At 47.5% G+C, this 19,631-nt stretch overlaps 2 protein-coding genes across 14 annotated transcripts in view; one reads left to right on the forward strand and one right to left on the reverse strand.

The window, feature by feature from the left end:
• The window catches only part of ASTN2 (astrotactin 2), a 989,097-nt gene that overhangs the window by 218,639 nt on the left and 750,827 nt on the right, over positions 1-19,631 (reverse strand). The window lies entirely within an intron of this gene.
• Positions 649-12,092, forward strand: TRIM32 (tripartite motif containing 32). Of its 10 annotated transcripts, none has more exons than XM_043453343.1 (3): positions 651-710; positions 6,609-6,862; positions 8,981-12,092. In XM_043453343.1, the coding sequence occupies exon 3, from the start codon at positions 9,061-9,063 to the stop codon at positions 11,020-11,022; it is 1,962 nt and encodes a 653-aa protein (XP_043309278.1). In that variant the 5' UTR covers positions 651-710; positions 6,609-6,862; positions 8,981-9,060; the 3' UTR covers positions 11,023-12,092. The 10 variants fall into 10 exon arrangements, with proteins under 10 accessions (XP_043309276.1, XP_043309278.1, XP_043309280.1 ...); XM_043453338.1 differs by lacking the exon at positions 651-710 and adding an exon at positions 721-878; XM_043453344.1 differs by lacking the exon at positions 651-710 and adding an exon at positions 721-878 and having other exon boundaries at positions 8,984-12,092.

The following is a 19,631-nucleotide window of genomic DNA, read 5'->3' on the forward strand; positions in this document are numbered from 1 at the left end:
AAAAACTAGATTTGGGTTTAGGCTCCCGGGAAGCTTCAATCTGCAGGGATAGACTGCAGAGAGTGTTCCTACCTCTACTTCCCCTGTCGGCCTCCCAGCTGAGCAGGAGTAGGAATCCTTCATAAAGGCAATTTGCTCATCAGATAAGCTTATCTCTAGGCTGCACTGTATCACCGGGAGAAGAGCCCAGAAGCGCTGTTTCTAAGCGCAGCCAGGTTTTGTGCTTGCCCCAGAGTGAGCGTTGTGGTCTCTCCTTGGCCCATTTCTCAGATGGCAAAGCTGAGGCGGAGAGCGGTCTTTGAGAGATGCCAAGGCTTGGTTGAGGACCACTCCCGGAGGCTACGGTTTAGCAAAGGGGTTAACACAGCCTGCACTCAGACACACGAGTTCCGGTTTAGCTCCCGACTTGCTGAGTGAACTTGGGCCTTGGTTTCTTCAACCGTACAACGGGGACAGAAAGCTGAAATACGTGTCCCCAAGACACCTAGCTCCTTGCGGAGGGTTAGCCCACCGCTACCTGGCGTTGGGCCGCGAGCTCAGGTCCGCCCGCCTACAACCCCCAGCATGCCTCGGGTGGGGGGCGGGGCGCGGTGACGGACAGGCAGCTCTACGAATTGGCGCCCGCCAAGAGGCGCACGTTGGCGCGTGCGCAGAGGGCGGCGGGCCGGTGGGCTGGCAGCGGCGGACGCGTCGGAGCCGCGGGCGGTCAGGTAGGGGGCGGGCTGGAGGGTGGGGGATGCGGGGCCGCGGCCGGAGTCGCGGGCGGTGGCCGAGCGGCGCGACGATGGGCTGTGACGGCGGGCTGTGACGGCGTGCAGCGGTCGGTCCACGCCAGAATGGCAGAGCCTGGGGGACCGGATCCGAGGGGCAGGACCGTGGTGGGTGTATGTGGGGAGGGGCGCCGGGGGTGGGTTGCTAGAGGCAGGCTTGGGGCGAACTCGCGGGGGCTGAGGAGCTCGGAGGAGGTGCAGCCCGGGAGGGGAGCGAGGGGTTCCGAGATTCGCGGTGCAGCATCTCGGGAGGTATGAGGTAATGTGGGGCCCTGAGGGGAGACGGGTGCAGCATCTGAGAGATGGGAGGGGACCCGAGGGCCCTGGGGGGATCAGGGGTGCAGAATATCGGCGGTATGAAGGGACCGGGGAGCCTCGATGAGATGCGGGGTGCAGAATCTCAGGTGATTTGACGGAGTCTGGGGGCAGTAGGCTTTGAGCGGGGTGAGATCTGAGATCAGAGGGAGCAGAGTCCGGGGCTAGTCTAATTGCCGAGGAGGAAGCGTTTTCCCCGAGTGGAATCTGAGGAAAATCGAGGGGTCAGCGAGAACCAAGACCTCTTCAGCAGGAAGAAGAGACTTGCCTGAGGTTTGAAGCGGCACATGACATGGGTGGGGAAAAGAGAAAGGAGCAAGGTTTGGGGTTGGGTGGGGTGGGAAGGGGGGCAGGGTCCCTGTTGGCACCCAGAGGGTGGGGGCTCAGATTGAGGGAGAGCACAGATCTGAGGTGTGGGATCGGGTTTTAACTGCGATACAGGGCTGAAGGCTGCAGAGACTTGGAAATAGATGAAAGGATCTTTGTCTGGGGGATTCCAGGACACATGAGGGAGGAGTTGGTGGGGGTTGCAATGAAGAGCCCCAAAGGCTGGGATTCTTAGGAGAGTTGAGAACAAGATTTAGCAAGGGTGGAACGGTGGGGTGGAGAGGTACTGGTTGGTCTGTAGAATTAAGAGACTGAATAGAGTTATGGATTTGGTGTCTTGGATTGCGAAAGGAATTTTCCAGAAGTCTCTGCATAGGAAGCAAAGGGAGTTCTGGGGACCCAAAGACCTAGAAGCAATGTATGAAACTGTTTATGAGTGTGTGAAGTTTCACAGAGTTCAGGGATTCAGCAAGAAAGTCTTCACCCTTTGCGATCAGGACTCGTAATGGAACCTGAGTTTCCTGCAAGAGGCAGAATCTCCCTCACTTGTTAACCAGACATCCCTCCTCATGTGTGTCAACTGGTAAAGAATCCGCCTGCAATGCAGGAGGCCTGGGTTCGATCACTGGGTTGGGAAGATCCCCTGGAGAAGGGAAAGGCTTCCCCACTCCAGTACTCTGTCCTGGAGAATTCCATGGACTGTGGAGTCAATGGGGTCGCAAAGAGTTGGACACGACTGAGCGACTTTCACTTCACCTCATCATGAGGCAGCCATGGTATGACTACTCCACTCTGAACGTGGACCCACTGAAAGCGGTTGGCTTCAGAGGAAAAGAGAATGACCAGTCATAAAGCAGGAGATTATTCAAGGTCATCTGCCCAAGCTCCGCTTTGTGTGTCCCTCCAAGCTGTGGTGACAGAGTGTGTGCAGTTCCTCCAGGGGATGAGTGGAACATGATGTCAGGTCTTATCTTCTTATCAGTTATATAAGTAGATAGAATTAATTCTACAGAAGGTTCAAAACAGTGGCTCTGTGAATGAGGTGTTTGAGCTGGGAGACAAGAAAAGGGGATATCAGATGCCTTGAGCATTTAGCCCTGTGCCAAGTTCTAAAGAAATGGTTCCTAAGTGGCAGTGGTTTTGTCCCCCAAGGGGCATCTGGTGATGTCTGGACACATTCTTGGTTGTCACATTTGGGTTGTAGAGTACTACCGGCCCCTATTAGGTAGACACCAGGAATACCATTAAACATCCTACAGTGAACTGAACAGCCTCCACAACAAAAGAAGTATCCGGCCCAAAATGTCAACAGCGCCAAAGCTGAGGAACTCTGTTCCATCACGTATCCTGGATTCAGATCTTGGCTGTCTCTTTTCCTGATTGTGTGATCCTGAGTGAGTTACTTAACCTCCCATGCTTGGCTCTTCATCTGTAAAAAGGGTTTAGTAACAGGACCTATGTCACAGATTACTGTGATGGTAATCTATAATGAAGTAAATGTTTAGTGTTTGGTGCATAGTAAGTGCTTAGTGATATAGTAGTTTTTAACTTTCATATCTGCTTCCTTCACTCAGTTTTCGTAACGGCCCTGCTAAGCAAGCTACAGTATTCAGTTTTACATGTAAGGAAGCTAAGGCTAAGGCAGTGACTTTCCTCAGGTTCCATAGCTAGAGATGGCAAAAGGAGGCTCCTGTTCAGGTCTCTGTAATCTGGTACATTCTCTCTTCCCTTGCTTTTTCTTTGCTGGGACCTGCTCAGTCTTACTATATCTACCTCAGCCCATTCCTCTTTCATGAAAGGCCTAGTCTGTATCACTATCAAACTGAACTCTAAAGGGAATAAATCCATCTGACTAGGTAGGGAGTAGCCCTGGACTTTGTTCTTGATTTGCTCCTACACCAGGACCCGTGGGTACATAAGGGGAGGAGCTTATTGTTGGCAGACAGGATGAGGTGCAAGAAACTAGAGGATGAGGTATGGAGGCCATTGGCTAGAAAAATCACTTCATAGCAGGGGCCCAGGCTGATGGCACCCATACTCTGGAAAGTAACTCCTGTTCTGAATGATCTCTCATGGGCTTCTTTCCCTTGGGACAGAATAACGACATTTGCTCTGTGCTCAAGGACTAGCTGCAGTTCAGAAACGGGAGTAGTACTGCATCAGAAGACCAGAGACTTTGCTGGAATATCCATGCAAACCCCTAATGAAGATGTGTAATGGAAACTGAGTCAGTCTGGGAATCAGAGATCTGAAGTTCAAAATCCTTCCTCTGTGGCAAATTCACTAGGTGTTCATGGGCAAGTACTTGCTCTTATCAACATCAATCTATTGAAAACACAAATAACTACCATTTATTGAGTGTGCATTACCTCAGTTAATCCTGCCGATGGTCTTACTAACAATCCAGGTGCTATTCTACATTTTACAGATGAAAAGATGAACAGGCTGAATGATTTACCCAAGGCTCCATAGCAAATTGCAGAGCAGGGATGTGAGTCCAGATCTATCTGACTCACAAGTTACATTATACTAGTTTTAGTAGGAAGGTATTCCAAAACTTAAGAGCCCTCTGGAGAGTGGTTGGTGGTCAAAAGTTTACCAGGCCCTTGAAGTGGATCATTGTCCACACATACTGAGGCGCTGCCTCTGTGACTCTACTTCCCTTAGCGCCTTCGAGTAGAACAGTCAGACTTAAAAAGCCATTCTTAAGTGTCTTTACCAACCTCTCAGCCAGAGTGCCTAGAGCTAATGGTAGTGTAATCAGCTAGAAAACTGTAATACATCTTTTGAAGAGGTGTGTTTTTCATGTCTGGGAGTTGACACACCTGGATGTGAGTCTTAGTTCTACTGCTTCGTAGCTTTGAGACCTTGGGCAGGTTGCTTTTCTTTGAGCCTAGTTTCCTTATTTAAAAAGAGGAATAACACATACGTCACATAGTGATGACAAGAGGTAATTTGTAAAAAAGTGCCTGACTTTCAGTGAATGGTGCTTTGAGAGGTAGCAATTATGAGAGGAAGCTGATGCCAGAAGGGGACTGAGTGTAGCTCTGCCAAATCTGTGAACCTAAGCAACCCCCTCCAGTCTCCCCCAAATTCCCCTCCCCTCCTGTACCTTTCCCAGGATCCACTTCCCGATCCTTTCATCAACACCTCATGATTAAATGGGTGTGTGTTATATACAGAGAAAGGAGCTCAGAGTTGAGTGGGTTGAGATGAATTGGAAGTTCCCCGAAAAGACTGCTGACTTTCCCCTTGTCCTATATTCCTCGTGTCACCTGAAGATGCAGAAATCCTTTCTCAGTCCTACAGTTTTGGAGGACAGTAAGACAGCCAAGTGTTTTTCCAGCAGACTCCATTACTGATTTAACCTGCCTTTGACCTGCTTTAACTAGAGTTTTCTTTCCCATAGACATGTCCTTCTGGGTTGTTTTGTGCGTCCCAGACAGGTGCAGCTGTGGGATCATGCTTGCATTTCCCTATAAGTACCTACTTGTGGAGTTTATCTTAGCTGTTGGCAGGTACCTTAAGTGCCCTGAGTAAGCTGACATTCAGAATCCTCTCCCCCACCACAGAACTGGGTGAGTGTCGGATGAACACCTCACTGACTTTCTTAACATCAGCCCTGCTAGCCACTCCTGGAGAGTGACCGTTACGCACTTGATAAGCACTCAATTCAAGCTGGAGGAATAAATAAGGTTTATAAAGCGATCATGAAAGGAAATGTGAAAGCCTTGCAAAAAACCCAAACCAGCAGAGCATATCAGTAATAGGATGAACTTTTATGTCCTATCAGAGAAAGTGCAGGTAGTTTCACATGTTTTCTAGTTTCTGTGTGAAGAGCTCTGTTCCTGTCTATTCTTGCTCAAAATTGGATCGCCAGTGTTTTCATGGAGCTGGGTTCATTCTGTGTGCTTAGTGAAGATCTATTGTTTAATTAATTGCTTAAAGTCCTCCAGTTTTGTTCATAGCCTAAGTCCCCCAAGGGGCTAACAGAGGTATAGGGAATAGACAGTATCTCATGGTAGGGATTCAAGCATTGGATGGAGGTTTGAAGGTCATCTCTAATCCTTTGATTCTGAGATCAGTGAAAACAATCTCCAGGGAAGGTTCAGAATTTTAATTTTTGAAATGTATCATCCCATATCTTGGGTACTGTCGCCTCTTGAAAAGTGCCTATTCATTCCTTCTCATTGGCTGGTAGCCACTGCCGCTGCTCCTGCTACTATTAAAAAACTATTATTTATTGCATAGTTAACTGTGTACCCCTCTTGGTATTTTCTGCACAAGAGAAGTTGTGAATTCACATGCCCATCAGTTTCTGACATGGATATCTAGTGTCCTCAAATCAAATTCCTTCAGAGCTGAACGGTTAATTAGCAATCTTTATGTGCCTTTATATGCCATAAGACTAAAGATTCTTCATCCTTTCCAGTGCAGTTTGTAAAGTGAATGCTTTGTTCATCCTGGTATTAATGTTAATAGTATTCTGATTGTTACTAAAATTATGATACAGAGCAATTTTTCATTGCATACCTACCAGTTTCCAGGCTAAACACTTTATATGCATTATCCCTAATTATCACAATAACCTTCTTACAAGGCAAGAAAATAGGTTTAGTGAGGTTAAATAACTTGCCTCCTGGCCCACAACATGCTGATTTGCTCCCAGTTCTGACTTCAAGGTTCCTGGGTTTTTATTATTATTCTGCTCCCCTTGTTATTTATATCATGGACTGGGAAAGGCTAGTGGTGCCAAAAGCAGCCAGGGTTTGACTACAGAATTTTCGTGAGTCTTAGGGCAGCTGGAACAAAAACAACTTAAGGGGTAGATTCTCATCTGGTGCTGAGTCAGAGCTAGGCTAATATCACTATGAGGTGCACAGTCTGAATCAGGAGATCAAAGAAATTTAGTGGCGGGGTGGGGTAAGCTGAGATGAAGTGAGAGTGATGGGTCAGGAGTTGACAGTACAAAGTGCACAACAGGAAATCCATTGGTAGTACCAGGAAGGCAGCCAGCATTATAAATAACAGGTTGAGGGTTCGTTCTGATTGGTTTTAGGTTTCACAGCTGGCAGAAAATGGGCAGCTAACTTAAAGACTTGGGATGATAAGATAGTTCCTTTCACAGGTACATCTTTTCAAGGGAAATTGAGTTCAAATTGACTTCCCATCTGAATTCCTTTTGGTTTTAACAAGGTGTAGCCTTCTGGAAGAGAGGAGCCGTATCTGCATGTCACATAGCTGCATTTCAGACGAGGCTCCTGCTGAAAGCAGTGTTCTCAAGTTCCCAAGACACGGTCCAGGCCTCTTCCAGGTCTGAGGCCGTCTCCATGCCTGATGCTTTAGTGATGGGACTTCATGCTTCCTGGCAAAGTGTGGCAGCTTTAGGAAAGGAATCCTTGACGTTCTCTTCTGCCTCAGAGAGCCTGGTGGAGCTGCAGACAGCTGAGGTATTTTGGGACATAGACGTGGGCATAGTAAATTCATTTTTTTAAGTGGATGGCTTGAAGAGGGAGGCAGGAAGCTTTTTAATTGAAGGAGGTGGTATGATATTTCAGAAAACTGGAGAAAGAATGTGCTGGTATTTTTACAAGTTGGCAGACTTGTTTAATTAGCTGATCTGCAGTGCCAGTTCTGAGAACAGATGTCCCCGTGCATTGTGAGGTAACATGCTCTGGATCCAAATACCAAATGTCGCCCTCAGTCTGTTGTCCCAGATGATGAAAGAGAGAGCTGAAGCTATTGGTTTAGAATTGAGGAGATTTGCACGGATCCTGAGTTGAGGTTTCTATCTGTATTTCTAAACTATTGCACCCAGACCCATGACATTTAAGTATTTAGCATTCACAGCATCAGATGTTCACATGAGACCTTTTAGGTTCATGACAGGTGGTAATGTGTTATTTTTGTTGAGGCATGGATTTTGAGTTATAATAGGTTGCCAGGCTGGTGTGTGGGAGTGGGTCACTCAACTAATCAATCTAACCCACTCTATGGCAGCTAAACCTCATTCTTTATTAATTGTGGAGAAAATTATATGCTATAAGGCAGCATTTCTCAGAGTATGGTCCCGAGACCAATGTTAATAAGTATTATGTGACAGGAAAAGAAAAAGCTTGAAGTAATGTTGGGTTAAGCAAAGGTATCGGTTCTGCATGCTTCCCCCATGTTTGTACTATGCGACCCTGAGCCAGTTTTTCTGAGCCTTAGCTTCCTCATCTGTAAAATATGGTAATAAAAATAGTACCTGCATCCCAGGGTCATTATGAAGATTAAATGAGATTAAGTATATGGAGCATCTGGGCCTTCCAGGTGGCACAGTGGTAAAGAATCTGCCTGCCAATGCAGGAGACGCAGTTTCGATCCCTGGGTTGGGAAGATCCTTTAAAGGAGGAAATAGCAACCAGCTCCAGTATTCGTGCCGGGAAAGTTCCATGGACAGAGGAACTTGGCGAGCTATAGCCCGTGGGGTCGCAGAGTCAGACATGACTGAGCGCCTGGGTGCACACACAGATAACGGAGCGTCTAGCCTGATGTCTAGCATATAGTAGGCACTAGATGTATACTCTTTCTCTTCCAGTAGAAGGAAATGGGATTTCAGGGAGGTTGGGTAGACCTTAGACAAATGGTTCATGGCCACTCCTAAATATCTGTCAGACTGTGATGCAAAGCTAAATACGGGGGACAATTTGTAATACGTATCTCCACACAGACTCCCCTATGGGTGGAAAAAGAATTGATGCCATTTGCAAAGCTTTCCTCAGCTTGCTGCATTGCCTTTAAAACCAAGCTAGCTTCTCTTCCTCCTCCTCCTCAATGGTTGACCATCTGCAGATCACAAGACTGCACAGGTGCAGCTGTAGGATCTGCATTTAAGAAGGGCTGGATTTATCCTTGTGCTTCACCTTGCTGGAATTATTCATTCTACTTTTGGGGTATAAACTGACACTGACATAAGGCTGCAGAACACTGGGATGTCTGTGGTCTTCTTCATGAGCACATGTGAATGGAGGAGGGTGGGAGAATTCATGGCAGGTACTGCTTGGGGGGTAGGGAGGGGTGGGCGTGTTTCAGACCAAAAATAAACTGTCCTGATAAGGCACTACCATTTCTCAGATCATCCAGGCTTGAGTCTCTGGCCTTCTTAGCTCCACCTCTTCCCACCCCAGTCCACTTGGCTAACAAATCTTAGTGATCGTACTTATGCATATTGCTTAAAGGCATCTTCTTTCCATTTCCACAACCTGCTCCCTAGTTCAGGCTGCCCAGAACCTTCGCCAGGCAATTTTGCAGTATCTTCCAAACTAGTTTCTCTCCCTTTTCCCCAACTCCATTCAAAGCTGTGATCATATCCGTTCCCTGCTCCAAAACATGCACTGTTTCTCTATGTTCATCAGAATGAAGTTCCACGGTCTCATTTTGGCTCTGAAGACTCCTTATAATCATTCCCCAGTCTGCCCTTCCACACCAGTCAGTGACTGAATGAGTGATGATCACGATCCACTACATGTTTCTTGAGTGAATGAACTCACAGAGGCAGTGGAATAATGGCTTCTTTTTCTCTTTAGCAGGGTTTGTCCCTCCAGAGCATGAACGCTCAGCCGTTCAGTCCCGGGTGGTGCTAGCAGGCCCCTTGGAAAGAAGAGCCATGGCCGCGGCCGCAGCCTCTCACCTGAACCTGGACGCGCTGCGGGAAGTGCTGGAATGCCCCATCTGCATGGAGTCCTTCACGGAGGAGCAGCTGCGGCCCAAACTCTTACACTGCGGCCACACCATCTGCTGCCAGTGTCTGGAGAAGCTCCTGGCCAGCAGCATCAACGGCGTCCGCTGCCCCTTTTGCAGCAAGATCACCCTCATCACCAGCCTGGCCCAGCTGACCGACAACCTGACGGTGCTGAAGATCATCGACAAGGCGGGGCTCAGCGAGGCGGTGGGGCTGCTCATGTGCCGCTCCTGCGGACGGCGGCTGCCGCGGCAGTTCTGCCGGAGCTGCGGCGTGGTGGTGTGCGAGCCGTGCCGGGAGGCGGAGCACCCGCCGCCGGGGCACTGCGCGCTCCCGGTCAAAGAGGCGGCGGAGGAGCGGCGGCGGGACTTCGGCCGGAAGTTGGCGCGTCTGCGGGAGCTCACGGGAGAGCTGCAGCGGCGGAAGGTGGCCTTGGAGGGCGTCTCCAAGGACCTTCAGGCCCGGTATAAGGCGGTCCTCCAGGAGTATGGGCACGAGGAGCGCAGGGTCCAGGAGGAGCTGGCTCGCTCCCGGAAGTTCTTCACGGGCTCGCTGGCCGAGGTGGAGAAGGCCAACAGTCAGGTGGTGGAGGAGCAGAGCTACCTGCTCAACATCGCCGAGGTGCAGGCCGTGTCCCGCTGCGACTACTTCCTGGCCAAGATCAAGCAGGCCGACGTGGCGCTCCTGGAAGAGGCAGCCGACGAGGAGGAGCCCGAGCTCACCGCCAGCCTGCCCCGGGAGCTCACCCTGCAGGACGTGGAGCTCCTCAAGGTCGGCCACGTCGGCCCTCTCCAGATCGGGCAGGCGGTCAAGAAGCCCCGGACGGTCAACATGGAAGACTCGTGGGCCATGGAGGCAGCGGCCTCTGCCGCCCCTTCCTCGGTTACGTTTAGAGAGATGGACGTGAGCCCCGAGGACGTGGGGGCCAGCCCGAGGGCCTCGCCTGCCAAGCAGCGGGGTTCCGACCCGGCCGGCAACATCCAGCAGTGCCTCTTTCTCAAGAAGATGGGGGCCAAAGGCAGCGCCCCGGGCATGTTCAACCTCCCGGTCAGTCTCTACGTGACCAGTCAAGGCGAGGTGCTGGTTGCTGACCGCGGCAACTACCGCATACAAGTCTTTACCCGCAAAGGCTTTCTGAAGGAGATCCGCCGCAGCTCCAGCGCCATGGATAGCTTTGTGCTGAGCTTCTTTGGGGCCGACCCGCCCAACCTCACTCCTCTGTCAGTGGCCATGAACTGCCACGGGCTGATCGGCGTGACTGACAGCTACGACAACTCGCTCAAGGTATACACCTTGGACGGCCACTGCGTGGCCTGTCACCGGAGCCAGCTGAGCAAACCCTGGGGCATCACAGCCCTCCCGTCCGGCCAGTTTGTGGTAACCGACGTGGAAGGTGGAAAGCTCTGGTGCTTCACGGTTGACCGAGGCGCGGGGGTGGTCAAATACAGCTGCCTCTGCAGCGCCGTGCGGCCCAAGTTTGTCGCCTGTGACGCTGAAGGCACCGTCTACTTCACCCAGGGCCTGGGTCTCAACCTGGAGAACTGGCAGAACGAGCACCACCTGGAGGGCGGCTTCTCCATCGGCTCCGTGGGCCCCGACGGGCAGCTGGGTCGCCAGATCAGCCACTTCTTCTCCGAGAACGAGGATTTCCGCTGCATCACCGGCATGTGTGTGGACGCCCGTGGTGATCTCATCGTGGCCGACAGCAGTCGCAAGGAAATCCTCCACTTCCCCAAGGGTGGGGGCTACAGCGTCCTTATTCGAGAGGGGCTCACTTGTCCGGTGGGCATCGCCCTCACTCCAAAGGGGCAGCTGCTGGTCCTGGACTGTTGGGATCATTGCATCAAGATTTACAGCTACCATCTGAGAAGATACTCTACCCCTTAGGGGCTGGGGAATATTCGTTTCTTCTGCTCCCCAACCACCTGCCCTTCCCTTATCCCTTGGTTGTTGGCGGTACTGTAGAGTAGACTTGGCCTGTGTCTTGACTCCAACTGGCTAGTTGTAGAAGTTTAGAAGCTCTGTCTTTAGCGGGTTTGTTTGTTTGTTTGTTTTAATTATTCTCTCAAAGTTTAGAGCTTTAACAGATGCAGTATCCCCCATAGGACACGTGATTTGAGGTTAGCTGACATTTGATTAGAACATATGCCCTTCCAAGGCTTCAGTAGAGAGCCTTCTGCCCCTGTATTTGAAATCGCCCCTTGTATTGAGTCCTTGTTGAGTTCCCCCTCTTTTGGCTTTGGTAACTCTGGTCCCTTCCTTCCTTCCTGTTCTAACATGCTTCATCGGTGGCGCTTTCCCTTTAACTTGCTGCATTCAGTGGGCACGCTACAGTGGGACCTCCTTCACCTTTCTGTGACACTTCAGACATCACATCCCTGTGACGTGGTGTCTCGGGTCTGACCACCTTTACCATCTGAGAGACCATTCGCTTAGTGCCACCACGGGAGCGCCACACTCCCCACCAGGAGGCAGTACTTTCCTGGCTCTAGGGGTTTTGCGATATCTTGGATTGGTCTCTAATTGCAGGTGTGGCCAAGGATCCAGGGCAGAAAATGGATCGACCCCCGTTGGTTGGTGTTGAAGACTTTAGCCTGGGAATCACTTGCCTTTTAAAGGAGCATATGGATTGGAAAAGTTATGCCAAAGCACAGGAAGATGGAAATAAAAATAAATGCTACTGTAGTCAGCAGACATTAATGAGTAGTCTCTAGAGCGCATCCATTTTTCATATTACCTCTCTCCGCTGACCTGTGATAGGAGCTGTCTGCAGAATTGTACCACACAGGCCAGGGCCAAGAAAGTGGGGAGGTGGACGCATCTCATTTTCATTACTAAAACAAAAGTGTTGGGTCCTCATTGTGCATTTTCCCCAAGTGAGTGCATAATTTTTGGTTGGGGGATTTATTTCCATCCCTCTATCAAGCATTAAATAATTAATAACTGTTTCTTCATCACTCGTGTTCGTGTCTTTTAATCGAATCTGAGATTGGGGAGGGGAGGGGAAGGATAAGTTGTGCCTTGCTGCTTTGCTTCCAGACCTAACCCTGCATTTTCTGAGAGCGTTTGAAGCTACCTAGGTCACCATCCAGCAAAAAGCACCGTTATGTAGAGATAATCTAAAACTTACTCCCACATAGATGTGTACAGACTCAGCCCTCAAAGTCTATAGTCACCAACACCATGTTCTAAACTCAGCATCCACCATCTGCTTTATCTTTACAATTAAAGTTCAGAAACCTGTGCTTTTAGGAAGACCAGAGGTGGGTGAGGGACTCTGTGACAAGGTTCCTCAGGCTCTGGTGTTTACCAAGCAAAGTCTTGTGCGCTCTGGGTGCAGGGCTAATGACAAGTCAAAGAATATACTTTGCTTGCACAGAAGCAAAATCTGCTAAGCCAAGCTACTTACAAAAAAAAAAAAAAGGTGACAGTGGCGTTGCTTTTTTGGCTTCTGTTGTGATAGCTGCCAAAGGGTAGGAAAGGAGCTAATTAAAATGATGTTGGACTAGTTTGTCTTGTGCTTTACACCTGGAGAAAGCCCCGTGCTCTGATTATGAGCGCGCATCTGATTTCTAAAGATTATATAATTGAGAGGAAATAGATCCAATTAAAAGTGCATCACGGATGACTCCACCAGTTATTACAGCCACTTTATCTGTGAGGGCACCTGGCAGCAGGAGGTCTATCTTTGCTGTCAGCGGGGACTTGCTGAGGCAATAACAGTGGCCGAGGACTTTGGCACAAGGTTTGCGACAGAGAAATGGATATAACATTGCTGGCTGGCTTGAAGCAACAATGCCAGGAATAATCCTGCTGCCTACGCTTTTGGGAGGAAGTGCCATCACTACTGCATTCAGCATTTAGGTCTACCCCACCTCTGAACCACACTCCTGCCTTGGCCTTCAAATGCAGCAGGCTACCTGCTGGTTCAGAATAGAAGTAAATATGAATGCTCTTGTTCCTTTGCTGTGATATTTTAGGCTGTGCTTGGGACAGTCAATTTTCAGTTATCTACCACGTTGACTAAATTACAGAGTATAGCCCCAAGATTCTACTGAATTACAGCCATTTGTGTGTGTGTGTGTTTTCTTGTTATCTGAATAAGGGCAGTGATTGCTTTATTCAGATAAAGCCTCACATGCGAGTCTGTCATGTCAAATAGATTGAAAAGCAGCTATTCTGACAGAAGCAGGCTTGTGGGCCAGAAGAACAAGCCCTCACCTAAAGTGGGTACAACTGCTAAACTCTTGCGACTCTACAGAACATGATCTGAAAACCTCTGATCACAGCATCACTTATCTTCCGGTTCATGTTATTGGCCATGTGGCTATGGGCAAGTCACTTAACCCTTCCTCTTCTGGAAACAGATGAAAATGATTTTTGCCTATATGATGGGTGTAACATGTAAAATAATAAATGTTAAAATACCTGCTACCATTCTTGGCATACTCAATCAGCCAAGTTGTCTCAAGAGTGGGTTTGGGTTGTTCAACGACTCCAAATAATACCTCCCCTCTTTCCTGTTGTTACAGCTTCCTATTTCCCAACCAAAACCCCTCTCTGACATTTCTCCCCCTAGCCCTAAGTCTCCAGATAAGTCTGGTCACCTGTTCCTTTCTACTATCATTCCACCTACTTTATGTTTCTGTCACTGCATAAATTACCGTGTTGCAATTGTTTACCCATATAATAAGTTTTACTGAGGGTTAGCTTTAATCTCTAGCTAAGAACATGTAGCATGATGCTTAATACACAGAATGTCCTCACTTATTTCATTGGCTATTATTTATATGACTTAATGTGACAGTAGGCCCTCCTGTAACCTGAGTCTTCCTAACACAACACTCTTACATTGGATGAAGGATACAAAAGAGTTTACCTGAGAGTAAGATATGTAAAAAAAAAAAAGAAAACTAAAGACAAATGACTTACAGGTTCAATAAGTCCCTGCTTTCCTTTATTGTTGTGAATGTGCTGTTTGTGAATATCACTCAGTCGTGTTTGACTCTTTGCAACCGCATGGGCTGTAGCCTGCCGGGCTTCTCTGTCCATGGGATTCTCCAGGCAAGAATACTGGAGTGGGTTGCCATTTCCTTCTCCAGGGGAGGTTCCCAACCCAGGGATCAAACAAACTCCTGCATTGGCAGGCAGATTCTTTAACCCCTGTGCCACCTGGGAAACCCCATCATTCTAAGTTATTATATAGAATTTAAGTTTTCGGAACAATGATTTCTTCCATATCTGAGTACCTACTGTGAGCCTGGAACTATGCCAAATGTTCAGAAATAAAAATAAAAGTTAAGTAATATTATAACTTTCTCATAAGCTATTTTACAGTCTTTCTGGAGCATTTGGAATTGAATTCCATTGCCCTGGTCTTCCTCAAAGGCCAGGGATAGGCACTATCTGAATGATGGTGAGAGTCAATCCCAATGTGCTCTCCAGCCTGAGAGAGTCCGCAGAGGGCTACTCCATTATTCCAATCAGCAGGATAAACTTGCCTGGAGTCTTCGTGTTCCTGTGGGTAAGGCAAGTAATGCTTAAGCAGTTGTACTCTTTAATCTTGTACTAATTAATGGCCTCTTAAAAGTGAAGCGTTACCAGCTCCATAGGAGGGAAATGCAAGGCAGAGCCTAGTAGGAAACGCGGGGCTCTACCTTGTACCTGACTAGGCTGCTGATCTGCACTCAAGACATGCAGCTTCTCAAGGGATCACAAAGCAAATTACAGATAAGAAAGAGCAGACGCCTGCGTGAATGTTACAAGCAGGGCAGTGGTGAGCAAGCAGGCTGTTTAGCAAAATACTTAACATTCGAGAACTTTGGCTATATCTTGTCAATATCATGAATATTCCTGGTACCCAAAGTCTGAAGTTAGGAAGTTCTGGGATCAGCAACGCATTCCAGTGGGAAAGTCGCTGGCCTTGGTCTGGCTCTGAATCACAGCTCTGCCCCTGAACTAGCTATGTGGCCTCAGATGAGCCCCCTACCTCTGCATCAGCGTGCCTATCCTTATAAAGAGAAAGTTGGATTTGATCATCACTAAAGTCTCTTCGAGTTCTATGATTTTATTTTACCAACTAGAATTGTGGTTGAGTTTCCGCCCCCCCACCCCACCCCCACGCCAATGTTTTTGTGTCATTCTTGCCGAAATTTTGTCGTGTTTACATTAGAGGAGAAAGAACCTGTACTTTGTAATCCTCCCACCACGGTCCAGTTGCTTACCCCAACTGCCGTGACCTTGGGTCTCTTGCTAACTATTGCCACTCTGTTGAGCCACTGTTTCCTCATCTTGTAGAAGGAGATGACAAGTTATGTTTTAAAGGGCTGTTGTGAGAATTAAAACATACTAATGGGACAGTATGTATAAAAGCTGCTCATTCAGAAAATGGGAGGTGCTCAGGAAATGTGATTTCCATTGTAGGGGGCAAAGACCTCCTCCCCCAGCCCCCCACCTCCCATGGTGAACTGATGCAGATTTTTCAAGTTGACACTGGGGGAGATTTCAGACCTGCACTGGTGATTCAACCACATTGCTCAGTTTCTTAATTAAAAAGCCTATTGGAAGAAAAGTGGTATCGCCGCAGGGGCAGAGGCAAAACTTTGACAGCAATGTTTCCCACTAGGAAAGCTGCACATAAAAGCTAGAGGCTAATGATTTGATGAAAGTCAGTAGGATGGCATCTTGACTCTTGGCAGAAACAAGCACGTCTACCTATCCCTCTACATGGCTAGCATAAAGGCATTTTTCTTCCAGGTCAATATTCATTAACTCAAATAATTACAAAAATCAAAATAAGCCATAAATCTCATTGTTAGGTGGGGGTAATATATTGCAGTTAGAACTTGGGCTTTGTCAGCCTGCAGGGGCTGAGTTCATTCTTGTTTCCCTCACATGTTAGTTCTCTGACCACTGAGTCATTTAGCCTCTTAGCTTCAGTTTCTTCATAAATAATAAAATGATACTGTTTACTGCATTGTTCTGAAGAGATGATCGATGTAAAGCACTTAGCAGACTTTCTGCTTATAAGAGTTTCATTTTGTAAACTTTCAATAGTGGAAAATATCATATTATAGTGAATTAAATGTATGAAAAGGTTACCCACATTTTTGTGATAGCAGAATCATAGGAACTGGTGAGGTAAACATTTATTTCCCTCAAAGGAAAATTATTTAGTAACTTACTGAAATCTGGAGTGAATAAGAGTTTGATGACTGTAAGTCAAATGCATATCTTTCCTATAAAAATAAAGCCAGGATTTTTCTTTAGGTGATTTACTCAGTTTACCTGGCTATAACTATAATGCCACTGCATATTTTCACAGAATATTAATATTTAGATTTAATTCTTTCTTTTATTCATTCACTTACTCATTAGACATATACGACATCTACTGTGTTTTGCTCATTGCAGTAGTTATGTGAGTACTGAATGCAAAGATGAATCAGTCATGAACCCTGCCTGTAGTCAGGTAGCTTGCAGTCTGGCTGCAGAGATACGGAATGTAAAAAAAAAATAATACAAATATACAGAATAAGATCAACAGTGCAAGATAGAAATGGAGTGCTAACTGTTTAGGAAAAGACTGCTTCTAGTTGAGAGGATCTGCTTGCTGAAGGGCCCTGCAAGAAGAGGGCGTATCAGGAACACAGGCACCGCATTCCAGGGAAAAGTGAGGGGTTGGGGCCAGCACGAGGCTCACATTACATTAAAGCAATTCAGAGGTTGAAAGTGATCCATTCGTCCATGACCTTTCAAGTAACAATGCAAGTGGTTGTGTTTATTTTTTTTCTCCTGCCCAAAGCTATATCATTTATTCCTATCAGTACCCATGGCTCAGGGAGGCTTCAGTCTTACGGAGGTGGCAGCGTATGAATAAGAATCTCTTCAGAGACCTAGGGAGGCCAGGGTGGAAGAAGAGGTAGTTTGAAAATGCACCAGTCCCTATCTCCGACCCCCGGATTCTACTCTATTGGGAATCCCTCAATGAAACTCTCAGAAACTGAATTTTCTGCCTTTCTAAAATGCTGAAATAATATCTAACTGTGTGTGTGTGTGCTCAGTCGTATCTGACTCTTTGCGACCCCACTCACTGTAGCCCACCAGGCTCCTCTGTCCGTGGAATTTTCCAGGCAAGAATACTCAAACAGGTTGCCATTTGCTTCTTCAAGGGGTCTTCCCAACTCAGGGATCAAACCCAGGTCTTTCGTCCCCTGCAGTGGCACTCCGCTACCTGGGAAGCCCCCTCAAAAACCTAAGACAAATGAGCTTTGTAATCTCGATAAAACTTTGTACTAGAATCTGACTCCCTTTTGGATATTTGAGGTTGACAGCTTTCAAAACCCCCCATACTCTCTTCACCTCCTGCCCTATATCCGGACATGCTGCTAAGAAAGCTCAAGCACTTCCACCTGTGGTGTCAGTGGGACGTCCCAACCACACAAGTCCTAGCCCCTGCGTGAGAATCCTCACTGCAGCCCCATCTCCAAGTCACCATAAAAACCTTGATGGCCTCCTTTTCCTGCTTTCAAGTCATTTCTGAACCTGCTAGGGGGCCCAGATTGCTCTTCCCATAAGCCCTCATTCCATGACTTAGAAGCCTTCTCATATCCACTTGGTGGGTGGATAGCATCATCCATTTCAACATCTGAGCCAAGTTTTGGGTGGGTCCCCCTCTGCAGGATAACCACAACCTCTGGCATAATAAGCAGTGTTTAGGCAATAGCCGCCATCCCGGGGTGGGGTGGATGGGCAGGGGGGTCCTTTATTCTCTTGCTTTGGTTTGCTAACTGGCTAGCTTGTTTCCTGAGGCTCTGCTTGCTGGCAACCGTGTACTTTGAGCTGTGCTGCTTCTGGTGCATTTGCGGAGCCCTACCACACCTCTCTTTATCAATTTAACTGAACTGAACTGGAAGATGTGATTATTGGTACTTAGGGGGCAGAGTGGTCCTGGGTCGTGTGTCCTGGCCCCAATCTATCTGTGTCTCAGAATCATGCATCTAGATTCCAGCATAATCTGTGACATCAGGGGAATGACTCTTGCCCCGTGACTATTGGTTGGTTGTCTCAACCAAGCATTGCCCCCATTCCATAAAGTGCTCAGGGGACAATCTGATGCCTTGTGCAATACATGGGTCTACTGGTGGTGGTCCACAGGCAGGAAGCACAGTCACCCTGTGGAGCACTGGGCCACACTCTAAAGGTAGATGGCTCACCGCTGCTGCTGCTGCTGCTGCTAAGTCGCTTGAGTCGTGTCCGACTCTATGCGACCCCATAGACGGCAGCCCACTAGGCTCCTCTGTCCCTGGGATTCTCCAGGCAAGAACACTGGAGTGGGTTGCCATTTCCTTCTCCAAAGCATGAAAGTGAGAAGTGAAAGTGAAGTCGCTCAGTCGTGCTCTTAGCGACCCCGTGGACTGCAGCCCACCAGGCTCCTCCGTCCATGGGGTTTTCCAGGCAAGAGGACTGGAGTGGGGTGCCATTGCCTTCTCCGAGATGGCTCACTAGGACTCTACAAAATGTCTCTGCTGCTGCTATGTCACTGTTGGTCAAAACGAAAGATCCCAATCTTCAGCATTATAGAGAAAATCATCCAAGGTCTCCCTGTGACATAGCCAGTGGGTTAATTCAAATTCAGCTTAAGCCTTGAGTCCTTAAACCCTGTAAAGAATCCACTGCCATGAGGAAGGTCCTAGTCTTGATGATACAGATTTGCTTCTCTGGAGGAAGAAACTTATAAATATGAGTAGGGTAGTGACGATGCCCCTGTGCAGTCCCACACCACAAAACTGTATAGTAACCACCAAAAGAAAAAAAATCAGATAAATACAGGAGGAGGAAATAAACAACAAATTGAAACAGAGGTCACAAAGTAACCCAACTAGAAATTCAAAATTTTCTAAAAGAATTCATACAAAAAATAAAAAAAGATTGAAGACTGCTAATTGGTTTTTGCACCTTGACAACCTAAGCTCTGAATTAGCTTTTAACTTCTGCTGAAATGCACCAATCATCAAACTTTCATGACTTTAACCAACACTAGGGATCAAATTAGATTTACATGTGAGGATTCCCCTAAATTTAAACAAGGTACCCCCTAAAACCTTATGGGAGTTACTGAGGACATTTCAGGATATGTAAGGAAGACAAATAGGCATACCTCATCTTAATCATCAGAACTAATGCCCTGCCTAAATTCCCCATAGCCTTAATACTCATTACCCTGAAATATTCCATACTGAGTACGGATGCCTTGACCCAATGAGTAATAAATTAAAATCGAATTAAGTTTTGGCACTTAGAATTGGCTTACCAAAATAGGAGCACATGGACCCTGCCCCCTCCCATTAGTTAAAATAGTTAAGATGGCCCAGTTTAAACAGAGCCTTTGAGGCTTAAAAGTCATATTCAAGACCTATTTAGAAAAAGATTGATTATCCCCACTGCTTCATTATTTTAAAGCCCAATTTACCCTGTTCTTAAACCTGGAAAGACTG

Source organism: Cervus canadensis, chromosome 30 (genome assembly GCF_019320065.1).
Source record: "Cervus canadensis isolate Bull #8, Minnesota chromosome 30, ASM1932006v1, whole genome shotgun sequence".
NCBI classification, from domain to species: domain Eukaryota; kingdom Metazoa; phylum Chordata; class Mammalia; order Artiodactyla; family Cervidae; genus Cervus; species Cervus canadensis.

Excerpts from the sequence above, each read along its gene's own strand:
- TRIM32 (XM_043453341.1), top strand. The coding sequence starts at position 9,061 with ATGGCCGCGGCCGCAGCCTCTCACCTGAACCTGGACGCGCTGCGGGAA.